This window comes from Clytia hemisphaerica, unplaced genomic scaffold (assembly GCF_902728285.1).
Source record: "Clytia hemisphaerica strain Z4C2 unplaced genomic scaffold, Clytia hemisphaerica genome assembly, whole genome shotgun sequence".
Classification (NCBI taxonomy): domain Eukaryota; kingdom Metazoa; phylum Cnidaria; class Hydrozoa; order Leptothecata; family Clytiidae; genus Clytia; species Clytia hemisphaerica.
This window is the reverse complement of record NW_027104297.1, coordinates 2117170-2131894: the sequence shown is the minus strand read 5'-3', so window position 1 is coordinate 2131894 and position 14725 is coordinate 2117170. Positions and strand designations below refer to the sequence as shown.

Here is a 14725-nt window from a genome sequence, read left to right as displayed (position 1 = left end):
TTCGCACCCCCACCCCTTACCTGGAAAATTTTTTCGAACCCCCCCCTCAAAAGGGTTGACAAAATTTCGCACCCCCCTCCTGCCCCTTGCTAAATTTCCCCCCTACAATTTAATTGATTATTAATAAGGTGATGGTTATACTTACTTATACTTAGTTTTGGATAAGGGCGACTTGTCACATATAAATCGGGTTTAACTACAGTAAATTTCCAGATTGTGAGTGTATAAGCCTCAATATAAAAATGTTGTGCACTCGCATGGGAAGGACTACATTATCATATAGAAGACAGCAAGTAGCTTGATTTAAAAAGTGCAGGGGCAAAGAATTTAGTGACGAAGGAGGCGTAACCATGGTTTGCCCCGACGGGAGAAAATTTTGATTTTGGACTACTGATTTCCTTCAAACATAGCTTTTTTTCGGACTGATTTTGTCCAGAAATGAGGCTTTCAATGTCTGAATCATATGGAATTTAAAAGTAAAGTCTTTCTTTGCATATACAATGTTATCAGAGATTAAGGAGGCGCAAAAATGGTTTGCGAAGTTTCAATCTTCAACCACTTTGTTCGCTAAAAGGGGGGGGGGGTTTGTAGGGGTTCGAAATACCGTTTTCCCGTCAAAATTTTCGCTGAATCCCGGAATCCCGTACATTAAAAATACAAAATCCCGTCACCGGCATGTTTCATGAGCCACCACGCCATAACGCCAATTCTTTCCTCTAATCACGTGATCATGCCAAATGTTTCATCTCATTCCGCATCACGCGAAAAAATTTGTGTCGTTTTTGAAAAGAGGTACTAGTTGACGTATTTAAAGATTGTGCCCGGCTTGAGGGGTGAAGTGAGGGGGCCAAATATCGGAGTAAATTGACGTTGCTCACCATGGCTGGGCAACGGAGAAGATTTTTGAATTTTGAGGGGTTGAAAATGCTATTTTAGGACCCATTTCAATTCAATTTGAAACGAATTTGTGGAAGAATAACTGAAAATTTTCAAAATAGCTTTTCTTGGCAAATAAGTGAGGGAGCCATGCGGGTCATGTTGAAGGCAAGAAGGCGGAAGAAAATGTGCGCCGCAGATGAAACTTCTGTAAATTTTTTCTTTGGAAAGGCATTTTTGCCATTGTGTTTCACTAAGACCAACCCGACCAACCTTGTGATTCCATAAGGGTGCGATGATTTTTGTTAGAAAAGTATTTCAATTTATGAAACTTTACACTTTATTGCGCAGTATAATTCCGATTTTTAGTGGTTGATATCGCACCTAAACGAGAATTCTGGGTTAAAAAGATGTAGTGTGGTGGCTTGAGCAAGAATTGCAATCTCGAACCCAGAGCAAATTTTTTTACTTTACTGGTAGTAGTAATATGAGGGGATTCAGAATCGAAGGGACTGGGTTCAAGCAAATTGACAAAAATTTCAAAGTGACGCTCTCTGCTGCAAAAATGTTGTTGTAAGGTAATGCGCGCGTGAAAGTCTTTCGACAACCTTTCTCCGTTTATGGCAAAAACGCTTATTGCGAAGTAAAATAGGGGAGATGGGCGTCAAAATCGGTAATCTGAGGCACTATCTTCGGTGCAATCTAAATCTGTTCTCCCTAACATCATTTGGATACTGACTAGACATTATTTGAAAGTTTATACATGGGATTGTTCTTTTCTTTGCCTGAGAACTAATCAGATTTGGTCAGAGCGAGGAGGCGCAACCATGATTTGCGCCGACGAAGAAATTTTTCATATGTTGGGGTCCTCGTTATATAGTTAAAATCGCTTTTCCCCCCACAAATTCGCCAATCAAATGTCAATGGTTCTGAAGCTTTTCCCAGTCACCTTATCTAAAAACGGAAATTTACTTGCGCCACAGGCAAAAATTTTTAGTTTGAATATAGTGTGCAAGAGATTAGTAAAAGGTTTTTGATTATGAAATGTGACTGTCCAACTTTTCCCATCACCGGAACACCGGTTTTTAGAGCTTCAATTACCGGAATACCGACAAAAAATTAGGCTAATCACCGTCACCGTCTGATTTCAAAATACCGTTTTCCCGTCTCTTTTTTCGTCAAATCCCGTAATACCGTACTAAAAAAGGGCCTATCCCGTTACACCGTAAAAGAACAAACCCCCTAAAAGCACTGTATTTTCAGCTCTTTTTAAAAAGGCTAGACTATGCTGACATATGAAATTGTAAGAGGGGGGATCCCTTAACAAACATTCTCTCTTAGTCCACTGAACCAATTTTTACACAATGTTAAGACCTATAGGAACCTGAATGGTGAGGCTATCACGATGATATTTCATGAATACAGAATTAAGAATACCTTAAGGGAACTTATTTTGGCGGGAACTAATTTTGGCGAGCGGCAAAAATCTTAAAAAATTTTAATTTTGGCGGGAACTTATTTTGGCGAATAGTGAATTTTTTTAATTTTGGCGAATGACCGCGTAAATCTCTTCTATTTTGCCTTATTTTGAGCAATTTTGATGAATTTCAGGGGCTATTTAGGCAAGGAAACAAAAAATTTAATTTTGACGGGAACTTACTTTAATGGGATAAATTTTCGCGGGGATTAATTTTCGCGGATTTCGCGGATTTGGGTGTCATCCGCGAAAATAAGTCCCATTGGAAATTTGAAAAAGGCCCATCCGCGAAATATTTCTAAACAAAACTCAAAATATGTCAAATAAATACTATTTGAATGGTTACTTGCATCAAAGAGGCGCAAATAATGTGTATTTGAACAACCAATATGCATGATTTGACAGTAAAAGTCACAAAATCGAGAAAATAATGTCCCCCAATAGTGCCATCCGCGAAGATTAATCCCCGCGAATCTTAAAATTTCGCGGATGAGCTCAACCGCGAAATTTAATCCCCGCGAAAATTTATCCCATTAAAGTATTTTGGCGAGTGAGCAAATTATTTAATTTTTGCGGGAACTAATTTTGGCGAATTTTGTCTAAATTCGCCAAATTCGCCAAAATTAGTTCCCGCTGAAATAAGCTCCCTTAAGGTAATATGAAATAAGTTTCAAAAAATTTCAAATCTTCAAATGTGAAGCCATGAAATTTGACCTCCTGAGCTATCTCTATAGAGCTATACCCAAACATATTTCGCACCCCCCTTTTTCATTGAAAATATTTTTGAAGTCCTCTCCATTATTTCTCTAATAATATTCTTGCATCGAAGGTTACAGCTTCTAGAAGGTAGCTCGTTGGAGACGAAAGCCTTGTTTTGGATATCTTTTTTTCGGGCTACCTTCTAAGGCCTATTTAGTCTTCTATGCAATAGTTCTATGTGAGAAAAAATTGCAATAAGGGGTCTTCAAAGAAGCTCTATATCAAAAATGGAGTTTCGACACTAAACGCACTAAAGTTCATTTTTTCTTTTTCGTTTTTCACCATTTTTTTATTTATTTTTCTCAGAAATTATAGTAAGACTGGAAAAAAAATATTTAGCGGAAATTCATTTTGGCGGTAGCAGGATATTTTTTGGCAAAAGCTTTATTACAAAACAAAAAAACCTTTTTTTATGAGATAAATAGCCCGAGTTTTAGAAATTCATGTAATGACTTATCGCAAATGAATTTTGGCGGCAAATTGAATTAGCCAATTCTGAGTAAAACAGCCAAAATTTCGAGGCGACGCGGAGGCTCTTTTTTCGATAGCTATTTACCCGAAGGTAGGGGAAGGTGCAATTCTTTCCCCTGAATTGCTCCACTTACCCCTGATTCTCTTAATTGATGAGCATCAAGCAGAGAGGCATCAAGTACCATTTTCGGGAATCTTTGGTATGACCCATAATATTTTAGAAAAAATCCCCACGAAATCTTACAACCACAAACGATTTGAAAGCACTCTAAATTAGGTTGGAAGGATAGATTTTTGACTCTGAGTTTTAACGTTAGACTTACTAGACTAAAAGTCCAAGAATGGTCCAATAGGGCTATGAATATAGCCTGGAAGTCTATAAACCCATCTCGAATTGAAATATTCGGATAAATTGATTAATTAGCCCAAAAGCAACTTTCTCGCCCGAACTTTAAATTGCTAAAAACGAGGAATTAACCAAAATTCTCAATTTATTTTGACCGAGATTATAGCGAAATTAAATCTTATTAAAGTTCGATAACAGTATTATACCAATAAGCACCCTCTTAGAACAGGATTGAAAAAAGTCAGCTGTTTTTTATTCACAAATACTATTTATTTATATGTATTCATTTGTTTATGAATCCAGTCAATATATTGGTTAACTGGAGCATTAGCCAGAAAGTATTTGCAATAAGAGTGGAGATAGCTATTAACTCCTTCAGCCACCCAACGACCATCAGCATCCTGGCAGATCATTGGCCCTCCAGAATCTCCGCGACAACCAGTCGGATTTTTAGCGTTAAATCCTTCACCGAAACACATAACTTTAGGGTTGTTATGGCAACCAGGATGTGGTTTATCGGACGCAGCGATGGGAAGAAATGTCTGTTGTACGATATCTGCATCAGTCTTCTTTTCCCAATTTGTATACCCCCAACCTGAGGTATGAAGAGAATGATAAAAAGCCCTACCCAGCTGGCACATAACGTTGTTTCAACGTTTATCTAACGTTATATGGACGTTGTGAACGTTAGATAAACGTCGAAAAAACGTTGTGTACCAGCAGGGTACTATATCGATATTGACGTCTCTAGTAGACAAGGCTCACATAATATCTAATGTATGCCAAGTTGTTTATTCTTATGACAAACACCGGTAACTGAAAAAAATTAGGAAGGGGGATAAAAATGTTTGCTTTGTTATGTTGAGCGACTGACAAGAAACTGACTAAACGTCTACACTAGGGTAACCTAAGAAGAAGCCTTTCTTTGAAAACCTTCTCTGGATTTTTGGAAAACACTTCAACGCCATGTTCTTTGCAGTACAAGTGGATCTGCGTACGAGATTGGAGCAATCTGATGAATTACCTGCAAGTATGCATTTAGTTCCAACTTTCGGATAAACTCCTTTCTTTGGAAGACAAACTGTTCCCACGCGGTCGTTCAGGGCTGCTGGTCGATCTAATTGGATTAGCGCAATGTCGTCTTTCAGTTTAGAATAGTCTAGCATTGAGAGGTCGTTTGGGAACCCAGGGTATTTGATAACACGTTTGATACTAAACCGTTCGAATTTCGGATTTTTCAAGATATTTGATTGGTGGTGAACTCCAAGATCAACACTGACAACTTTTCTATAATCACCACGTTGGTCCTCGTCAATGCAATGAGCTGCTGTCAACACCTGCATGAAAATGAGGAGAAACAGCTACCATACCGTATACAATGTGGACAAATTTGTATATAAAAGTAAAATCCTCAAAACTCGTTATCTAGACTGGGCTTAGAATTATTGAAATAAGATTAAAATTCTCTCTTGAATCAAAAGATACTCGATTACCAAGATGATTGAATGGGTTTTGGAGAGTGAAATATTAAGTAAGGAAGTCATGAAATTTCGAATAAATCATGAGGATTTTACCACTTTTTGGGACACACTGGATAGAGCTGGAACCACTAGTAACAAATATCGTTTTCCGTAGCATTGGGCAGTGCATGTTTCAACATATTTACCGTATATTCCAAGATTTGTAAGACTGATAGATTGATAACATATCCATGAAAAGCTACTCACCCATTGTCGGTCAATAAGGGCACCACCACAAAAGTGTTTACCAAAATAACTAAGAGAAGCAAGCCATGGGAAAGACCCTTCTTTTGCATTGTTGCCATGAACGACACGACGCACTCGATGAAAATGTGGTTTGTTTGTCAACACTTTGGAAATACCACATTTGGAGTTTAGTTCAGCTCCAGATTCATCAGGTTTGCATGATTTGCAGAAAAGTTTACACGTGTTTTGGTAAAAGACAGGATTTTTGCAGAACATATCTCCGAAATATGTTTTCATATTCTCACACGATTCCCTGACTGTCATATCGAAACATCGTGATTCAGCACCTGAAATATGAAAAATGTATCTTCGTCTTGTATCTTGAGGATGATTATCAAAACAGGAAAATTTTTGTCGGGTAAAAATATTCGTTACTTGCTAAAATTGGTTCACTTTTCCCCGACAAAGCTTTCCCCGATAGGATATTGCCACATCATAACGTTTAGTTATAGTTTTGGTAAAAACAAAACACCGCCATTTAAGGACTCTGACCATAATGAATTTTTAATATTTGCCACGTACAAAATATAAATTTAAATTTCTACGTGGTGTAGCACACAAAACTGTGGCATGTTAAACATCTTCTGTTAGGCCAATCATCCTTAAGTCCTTGAGAAAATTTAAGGATCGCAATGAAAAAGTTTGATGAAGAAGAAAATAAAGACTTTTGTGAAGAAGAGTATTATTTTCGGCGAAGAAAAAACATTTTGAAAATTTTTTTTGCGGTATATGGTGTATCTTTTACTGAACTAAAAATAAATTTTGGAAAAATTTTCTAAAAGCTCATTTGTCTCAAAATCTTGAAAATAGTGCTTTTTGACCAATTTTTCATCCCAAATTTTGATAGAAAAACCTTTACAGCATGGGTGCTGAAGTTAACTAAAGCTGTTTTTCGTAGCTTAAAAATGTTATCTTCCATATTCTTCTATTGCTGTAGAAAGATTATAATAAAAGCAATTCTTCGTAGCTTGAACTTACCAAAGGCACCAAGGACAGCAAGTCCCAGAATTAACAGAAATTTAGTAATCATTATATCAAAGCTCTACGTAAAATTGAGATGGATAATTTTGATCAGTTTCCTTTATAAATCTCATCAACCTTCTTTGAAGGAGTTGCGTGCCGTTCATGGTGCGAAAATTGAAATTCCGTCCTCTTTTATCGTCAAATATTTGTCGTAATTGGGTGTGAAATGTGTCGTAATTGGGTGTAAAATTTGCGATATTTAGGTAGCTGTGCAAATTAACGAAACGATGGTATGTAAATAGAGGCGATGTGAAAATAAATTGTATTTTCTGTCATTGTTTCGCTATTGATTCAAACTTATGAAATCACCGTCACATTTAATGAAGTATCTGCACGCAATTCAGGTTGATATTATTTTGGCTTTTTAAAATCCATTTAGCTTTTTTTACCTGATCTTTAGGCCAGGAAGAGAATTAACCTTAACGACCGATGAGGCCCCCCAGCGGTTTGCGTGATGGCGTGATTGGGACTTTTTTCTTGCGTGATGGCGTGCTTAGAGATTTTTTTCGGCGTGATGAAGATTTTGGCGTGATGCGTGATAGTGCAAAAATTTGAGGCGTGATGCGTGATTTGGGCTATTTTTCGCGTGATGACAATTTTAGCGATTTTCGTGATGTGTGATGGAGAAAGTTTTTTTGCGTGATGGCGTGATTAGGGGTGCCGCTGGGGGAAGGGGGCTCACCGATGGAAGCGTGTTGGTGATATTTGGAAAATATCTCTTAATTATTGCAAGAAAAGACATCATACCATACGAGACATTAGCTGTTTCAATTTTGTGCTTTCTTGAGCTGGTGGACTTTTTTACCGTGTCAAGTCCATAACTCTTGAGTTAAACTATTCCGAGATAAAATTATCTTGCACTAAATTATCCGAGATAAAATTTTCTCTTTTCTTTAAAAAGATAAATAATCGCACTATATAAAGGTTTATCTCGAGTTAAACTATCACGATATCACTAATATCACTTTATCTCAAGATATCTGGAGATAACTTGGCTATATATCTCATGTTAACAAGATGGCGCTATCAAACTCCCGTACTCACTACGCTATTTTGTCTAAGTAGTCCCTGATGAATGTTTATCCATAATCGAGCCATCCATACCAAAACACGGCTAACAGCTCCGTAACCTACACATAACGTTAAATGGCTGGCCGAAATAACGTCACATATCTTGGATATCTTAAATTCATTTTTAGAGATTATAGATCTGATATTGAATCATTATTTTCAAGAATTGCCTAAAATTTCTTCATCTCAATGAAATGTTACAAACTTGAATTATTTGTTTGAAGTTCGATTACTCTCGCAAAATGATATCTCAACCTAGTTTGGCAATGCAACAAACCAAGGCTTTTTACATAAGACGTCGACATTGAATATAATATTTCAGATAACCTTGGATAGGGAATGGGTAGTTGTTTCTGAAAAAGATGCTGAAGATTTTTGTTGTACGTAGGAGTTTTTAGAATTAGCATCGTACATCGAAAATGGAAAGTATTTCATAATAGCGCTGCTAGATATATTGTACACTGAGCTCTTCCTTTATGATGACCTAATACCTTTATGGTTTGAGTAGAAGGTTGAGAAGAAAATAACAATCAGTTTCATGGTCTAAAGTTCTCGTATAGTACATTTCACATGATAACATCCTTGACAGATCATTCTAGACTCCCAAACCCCACCTCAGTTAAAATGTGTCAGAATGAAAGATTATTTCAGATTTGATTGATATTCGCCAATTATTTGATAAAACATTACAAAGCGTGCTTGTATTCGATACCCAATAAAAAAATTTGCCGGTCACTCGGTATCTGCTAGCTGTCAATCAAACGGATAGCTGTCAATCAAACGAATACCCTGTCAATTAAATAAACTTTTTGAAGAAGATTGACGGACCTTCAATAACGATAAATTTAGAGAAAAGGCCTTCTTTACTTTCGAAGTTTCATATTCCCAATTTCTTTTCCTTCTGGGAGAGTTTCATATTTTAGTTCTGCTTATATAGAACAATAGAGAGCATTTATCTATTTTCTGGCGCGTGTAATGTCAAATGAAGTACCTAGTAACTAGGTAATCGTTTCAGATTCAACATTCTGTTTACAGGCAGTGTTTGGGCGCGTCTAGAAAAGAAGTTCTCAGCAACGTCAAAATTATCAAGCTCGTCATTTTTTAAAGTAGACTTCACCACAGCCGATGCCTGTTGCAGCCCTTGCAGGGGCTAGGATACTAAAGGGCTACATACACTACACAATATATTGTCGGGCAATATATTGACGATATATTGCTGAGTGTCGGTAATATATTGAAAAGACGTTCGCAATACATTGTAAGCTCAATTTGCAAAAGAAAATTCCTTTTTAAAATAGAGTACCAGTTGTTTACTTCGTATATTACGGTCCCTAAACCATATTGTCGAATATTGTTGGTCAATATATTGTGTAGTCTAAGTAGCCCTTAAGAGAGGTAGAGGTTAAAATACCGGAATACTGGCAAAAAATAAAGCGAATCATAAAAGCCAATCCCGTAACACCGTAAAAGTACAAACCCCCTGTATACACCTCACGAAGGGCCCCTTGTGAAATTCTGAACCTTAATAAATTCTGCCTTTATTTCACACATACACTGTCACTAGGGATGGAGTACAATATACTCTAAGCTAGACTGCGTCTTAACATCCAAGCACGTCCGTAAGTGCCTTCCTCAAAAGGAATTGTCAACAGAGAAAAGGAGATTGCTTGGAGTGTAAAACACGAGCCTTTCACAACATCTAATCTTCCAAATCAAAGGAATCCAACTGTTTAAAAAAAAGATTCGGACAAAATCGGTAAATTCTTTCCTCGCCATGAAACAGGAGCCAATCCCAAAGAGAGATACGAGAGGGAGAAAAATATTGCGAATACCAACCGAATATTCACGTACACTTCCTTATAAGGGAAAAGAAATTATCAGGAACCCCGTCTAGAAATAAGAAAATCTCATGCGATGTTTTTGAGAGAACGGAAGAAAAATGACTGGTCATGCTTCAAAAGAAATTCTGATCCCTATCAAAATGCAAGGATTTCATTAAATTCTCAAGAATTGTACAGTAGCTATAAATAGTATTAAATGTATTACAATCATAATATCAAACAGAGGATAAGTAACAGGGACACTGCGTTAGATAGGTTTAGATTTATTTTACAGAAACAGTCATGTATACTTTTCAAATCAACAGGTGGTCTATATGGGTGTAAACGATACATTGTTTTTCTTAAACCGACTTAAAATACCAATCAGGTAACATTTTTTCTTTTAAATGAAGGGTTTTGAAATGGTTCGCCTCTATACTATACTACTTGCCGTATAAGGTTAAAAACAATTCTTTTGTAGGGGCACCAAGCAAATAGCATACATTTTTGTCACACTTGTCGTTATCTTAAGCTCTTTATGGTTGAAGTAATACAAGCGCTTAATTATCAGACTCCAGCTGAGGAACAACAAGTGTATGACGGATTTATATGAAATTTTTTCATCTGGTCAAGCGAGATTTTTTTCTTCATGAAGCACGCAAGCGCGAAACTTATATAACCGGGTAGAAAAATTTGCGATTTGATAGATATAAATCATAATTTTGTCCATTTTGCAGTCACTTGTTAAAACTTAAAATGCGTAGTAGTATAGTGGTTATCATCCTTGACTCCCACCTTGGAGGCCCGAGTTTGATACCCACCGTGTCTCTACGATTCACTTGGCAAGTGAATATACCTTCGCCCGGGTCAACCCATGCCACATGAGGGGAATTAGTTACCATTACTCTGATACAGGAGTGACATTGTGACGTGCCGCGACACTCATAAGGTTCGGCCTCGCTCTCCCAGTGTCATTCGAGTGTTATGGTATACGCCATGGCTTTGTCAGCTCGCGTCTGTCAAGTCGCAGTGTCTGTCAGCGCCGTGGTTCCTGTTCCTTCGTGGGTAGGATCCATTCAGAATGCATTCGGAGGACTCATATCTACCATATCTATCCTAAAACCTTTACAAGTTACAAAAATGCTTCGATTCGAGACGACTAACCAGATCCGAGGTTTTTTAATTAATTAATTCCACAGAGTTCCAGCTTAATGCCGTGTAACCGTTGACCCTTATACATCCCTGGACCAAGCAATATCCACCATCTTTGATTGGAGGTTTTTTTGGAATTGTTACCCGAGAAGAAGCCATTGCAATGTTAAAAATTAACGTATAAGAATTTGAGGAAAAGTAGACCTAGCACTCTCGATGCATTTACACCGATATCGAGTAGTGCCGACATTAGGGTACCACTTTTCAAAAAACTCCGATCAAAGATTTTGCTTGGCCGGGATTGAGAAGCTTGGTCCAGGGTATATAAAGGTCAGTGTGTGTAACACTCGTGATAGAGCTGGTCCCCAAAGGCTGGACCAAATTCAACCACATGAACCGTTAGAATCATTTCCATGAGAACTAGTAATCAGTAAACCTTTGTTTTTGGTATTTTCACCTCAAAATGTTCTTACTACGGGGGCGTGGGGGTAGAGGTATCTTAAAGCTTGATAACCTAATTTTATTATTTTGATAGTTTTTTTCTCGGAAATTCAATCAATCCAGGGTAAGGTTTGTTCTTCAGAAATCATTAGCATTATACTTTATTATAATTATGCATACCAAAAACTCTAATGTGATAATGTGTCATCACAAACGATCTGAAATACAAATGAAATGGAATGATCTTGAGATATTCCTGAACGCTTACTACGAACAATCCTTTGTATTCAAATGTTAAGATTTAACTCACACTCGGCACCTTCCCAAGAAATTAAGAAGGAGGGGGGGGGGTCAAAAAATTTTATGAAAAGGGGGGGGGGTGGTAGCAAGGAGGGGGTTGTTTAAGAAGGGGGGGGGGCTTCCATATATATTGTAGGTTATTTCCAAGTACTGTTATGAAATTTGGTCTTCATGAAAACAAGGGATTGATTCTTAGAAAGGGGTAGCAGCGAGAAGGGGATTATTAGCCTCCGTCTCAGAACGCGGTCAGAAAATTTTGCGGATAATTTCACAGCGAAAATGTATCCAGTGAAATGTGAGTAAGGTATCATGATTCAAGTCGACTGACATAATTATACACATAATACATGTTACAAGTTCTGCCTAAGGATTTTCAAGCTCGGCTATAATAAAACTATTACATGTTAGTAGCAGACCCGACTGACCAATGTTATGTAGCAGGTTGAAACATGAGTTTCTGCTGGAAAGATGCAGTTTGTTTTCAAGTTAAATCTTCAAAATAAAACAAACTGTGTGGGTTTCTTTACTTCCAAACAACCTACCAATAGTTTTGGAACACTCCATAATAAAGGAAGATGGCTCTTTCTTGTGGATTGGCTTTCTGATACCCCATATAAACACGATGTGACATGAAAGTGAAGAGACATGATTTGTTGGTTTTTGTTTGATTTGTTGACTCATATATCTCATGGCAAATGGGATAGCAAATGACTTTTCATGTATTGCTTGGCTCTATATATGATACCTCTAACTTTGAACACCTCCAGAATGTTGAAAAAAGCATTTTACGAGATAAGTTTCAATCATAATTTTCATGGAAATTTTTAATCGACAGATTTCAGAGATTTGGCTTGGCGTCAGTTTTGTTTGGTTGATGTTTGGTATCTTGATCATTAAAAGCAATGAAATGCCACGCAGTTACTCTACACATGATGCCTCCAGCCATGATTGGTATCAGAAATGTTGGAAAAAAAACATTTTACGAGAAACTGTTGATAGAAATTATACTGTATTGAATTATTTTTACAATTTTGGCGGTGTGGCGGTGTGGGTTTAGTTGGTTGATAATGTTTACACTGTGGGATGGTTTTCAAAAAACTGTTATATTGATTGTTGTTTGTTGGAATTGATTACCAAAAAAAAGAGAACCTTTTTTTGATAAATACTTTATTTTTTTCATCCAGACAGTGTCAATCGAACGAATCGAACGCCGAATCAATCGAACGCAATTGAACGCAATCGAATAATTGCAATTCGATTGTCGAACGCAATCGAATCACAATCGAATATTACCCAGGATTTGATGTTCGATTGCTTCGATTACGTTCGATTGTATTCGATTACGTTCGATTGTATTCGATTACGTTCGATTGTATTCGATTACGTTCGATTGTATTCGATTACGTTCGATTGCTTCAATTGTATTAGATTTTATTCGCTTTTGTATGGTACTTAAGCGCTCGGCCGCCCACGCTAAGAAGCTCTAAAAGAGTGATCCAATTTAATTTAATCGCAATGAAACTCATCGAACGTAATCGAACGAAATTGAAGATTAATCCAATGTAATTGACAATCAATCGAACCAATCGAACATAGTCAACAATCAATCGAACCAATCTAACCTTACTCGAACGCAATCGAACACAATCGAATATTACCCAGGAATCGGCCGTTCGATTGAGATTCGATTACGTTCGACAATCGAATCGCAATTATTCGATCGCATTCGATTACGTTCGATTGGTTCGATTGCGATTTTTGTTCGAAGTTGTTCGATTGACACCGTCTGGTTTCATGAATCCAAAAAACCGTGTGGGTAGTATGTCTTGTAGTAACCAATGCAGTGCCTGTTTTCAAATTTTGAAAGCTCTATACCTACTGAATTGAAGCTCTGACTAGCTCTTTTTTTTAAACTTTGAGCCCTGTTTTTTTCTTTGTTGCTATTATAAAGGTAGATTTTTAAATTGTCGTAATGTAAATTTATGGTAAAGTTTTAGTTTTTGAGTTTAGTTCATCAGTAGTACATACAGTAGTATTTTTTTAGTAATCCTTCCTTGTAAATATAGTAACATTTGACCAGACTCATTGCCCTCATTATATTCGAATTTGTATTTTTTTAGGACTGAAGTACATATTTTTAAACACCAAAACAAAGCAAACAACATGCCAGTTCTTTCTGGACAAATATATATGTATACTTTATTGTGTGCTTTGAGTTCTATTTTAATCAACCCTCTCAAACTGCTGATCTTTCAACTATCATTTAGGAGTATAGAATGGGCTTCCATAGTACCATTTTCTCTTAGTATTTTGTGCAAATTTTCAACAAAGAAGTAGACTTCTTGACTGTCCTTGTCCCTTATGTTAAAGTTGTTCTGATAAAGGACATTGCTATTTTTGGTAGCCTTCACATATCAATAATTGGAGCTTTGGTGTAAATGTTTTTTATGATGAAATCATACTAATCTGAAACTGTGGCCTTTATGAACTTTCTAGAACAATAATCTTGCTCCAATCTTGAGAAACACTGGAAAAATAGGTTAGCATTCCCTGCCATAATTTTACAGATTTCCTCTGCTTTCTGCTTGAAAACGCTGTCGTATAGCCGAAAACGAAAGTGAAACTGTGAAAACGTCCGCAAATTCGGGCCCAGTCCTCATCCGAGACGGAGGCTAATTATCGATGCGGATCGGATCGCACTATGCCGTTCTTAGAACGTTCCATATAGGTCATCCTTTTACTAGAACGTTCCATTTCCTTATAGTTAAAGTCGCCTGTGATTTTATAAATATAATGGCTTTCCCTCACGTGTCCTCACGCTATTTAATGTCGGGCACGTTTTTTTCCGGACACACAGTGTGCGAGTCAATATTTCAAGAAAAACCTTTTACATAAGACATTCTACCATACTTGCAGTGAATAATCTTCCTGGTTGCACGAGAAACAGCGGATATTAAGTTTCAAGGTTTAAATTGAAACAAAAATATTCAGTGTTTCCTTTAGGCGATCGGTTTGATGGAAAAATGCTCAGCAGGGTGCTGAAATGGATCTTCAACCCATGAATAGCCTGATGACGTCAATCACAGTCAGATATCTCCATTTGACAAAGAAATGATATATCGGAGAGAAGCAAGGAGAGAAAAAATAGTGGGAAAAATGTAGCAGGAATTTCTTAGTAATAACATACATAATATATCTGCAATATTTTCCAGACCGCAAGATA

The 14725-nt window shown here is 37.0% G+C and overlaps 1 protein-coding gene across 1 annotated transcript; it reads right to left on the bottom strand.

The window, feature by feature from the left end:
* Positions 1 to 4170: 4170 nt before the first annotated feature.
* Positions 4171 to 6838, bottom strand: LOC136817390 (chymotrypsinogen A-like). The gene is made up of 4 exons (XM_067073735.1): positions 6674 to 6838; positions 5657 to 5982; positions 4954 to 5266; positions 4171 to 4524 (listed from the first exon to the last, which is right to left on the bottom strand). Exons 1-4 carry the CDS (start codon positions 6723 to 6725, stop codon positions 4199 to 4201), a joined length of 1017 nt encoding a protein of 338 aa, XP_066929836.1. The 5' UTR covers positions 6726 to 6838; the 3' UTR covers positions 4171 to 4198.
* Between the last annotated feature and the right edge of the window lie 7887 nt (positions 6839 to 14725).

Coding starts and splice junctions, on each gene's coding strand:
- LOC136817390 (XM_067073735.1), bottom strand. CDS start 6,725: ATGATTACTAAATTTCTGTTAATTCTGGGACTTGCTGTCCTTGGTGCC. Junction 5,983..6,673: donor TGCTGTCCTTGGTGCCTTTG/GTAAGTTCAAGC, acceptor TTCATATTTCAG/GTGCTGAATCACGATGTTTC. Junction 5,267..5,656: donor CCCTTATTGACCGACAATGG/GTGAGTAGCTTT, acceptor ATTTTCATGCAG/GTGTTGACAGCAGCTCATTG.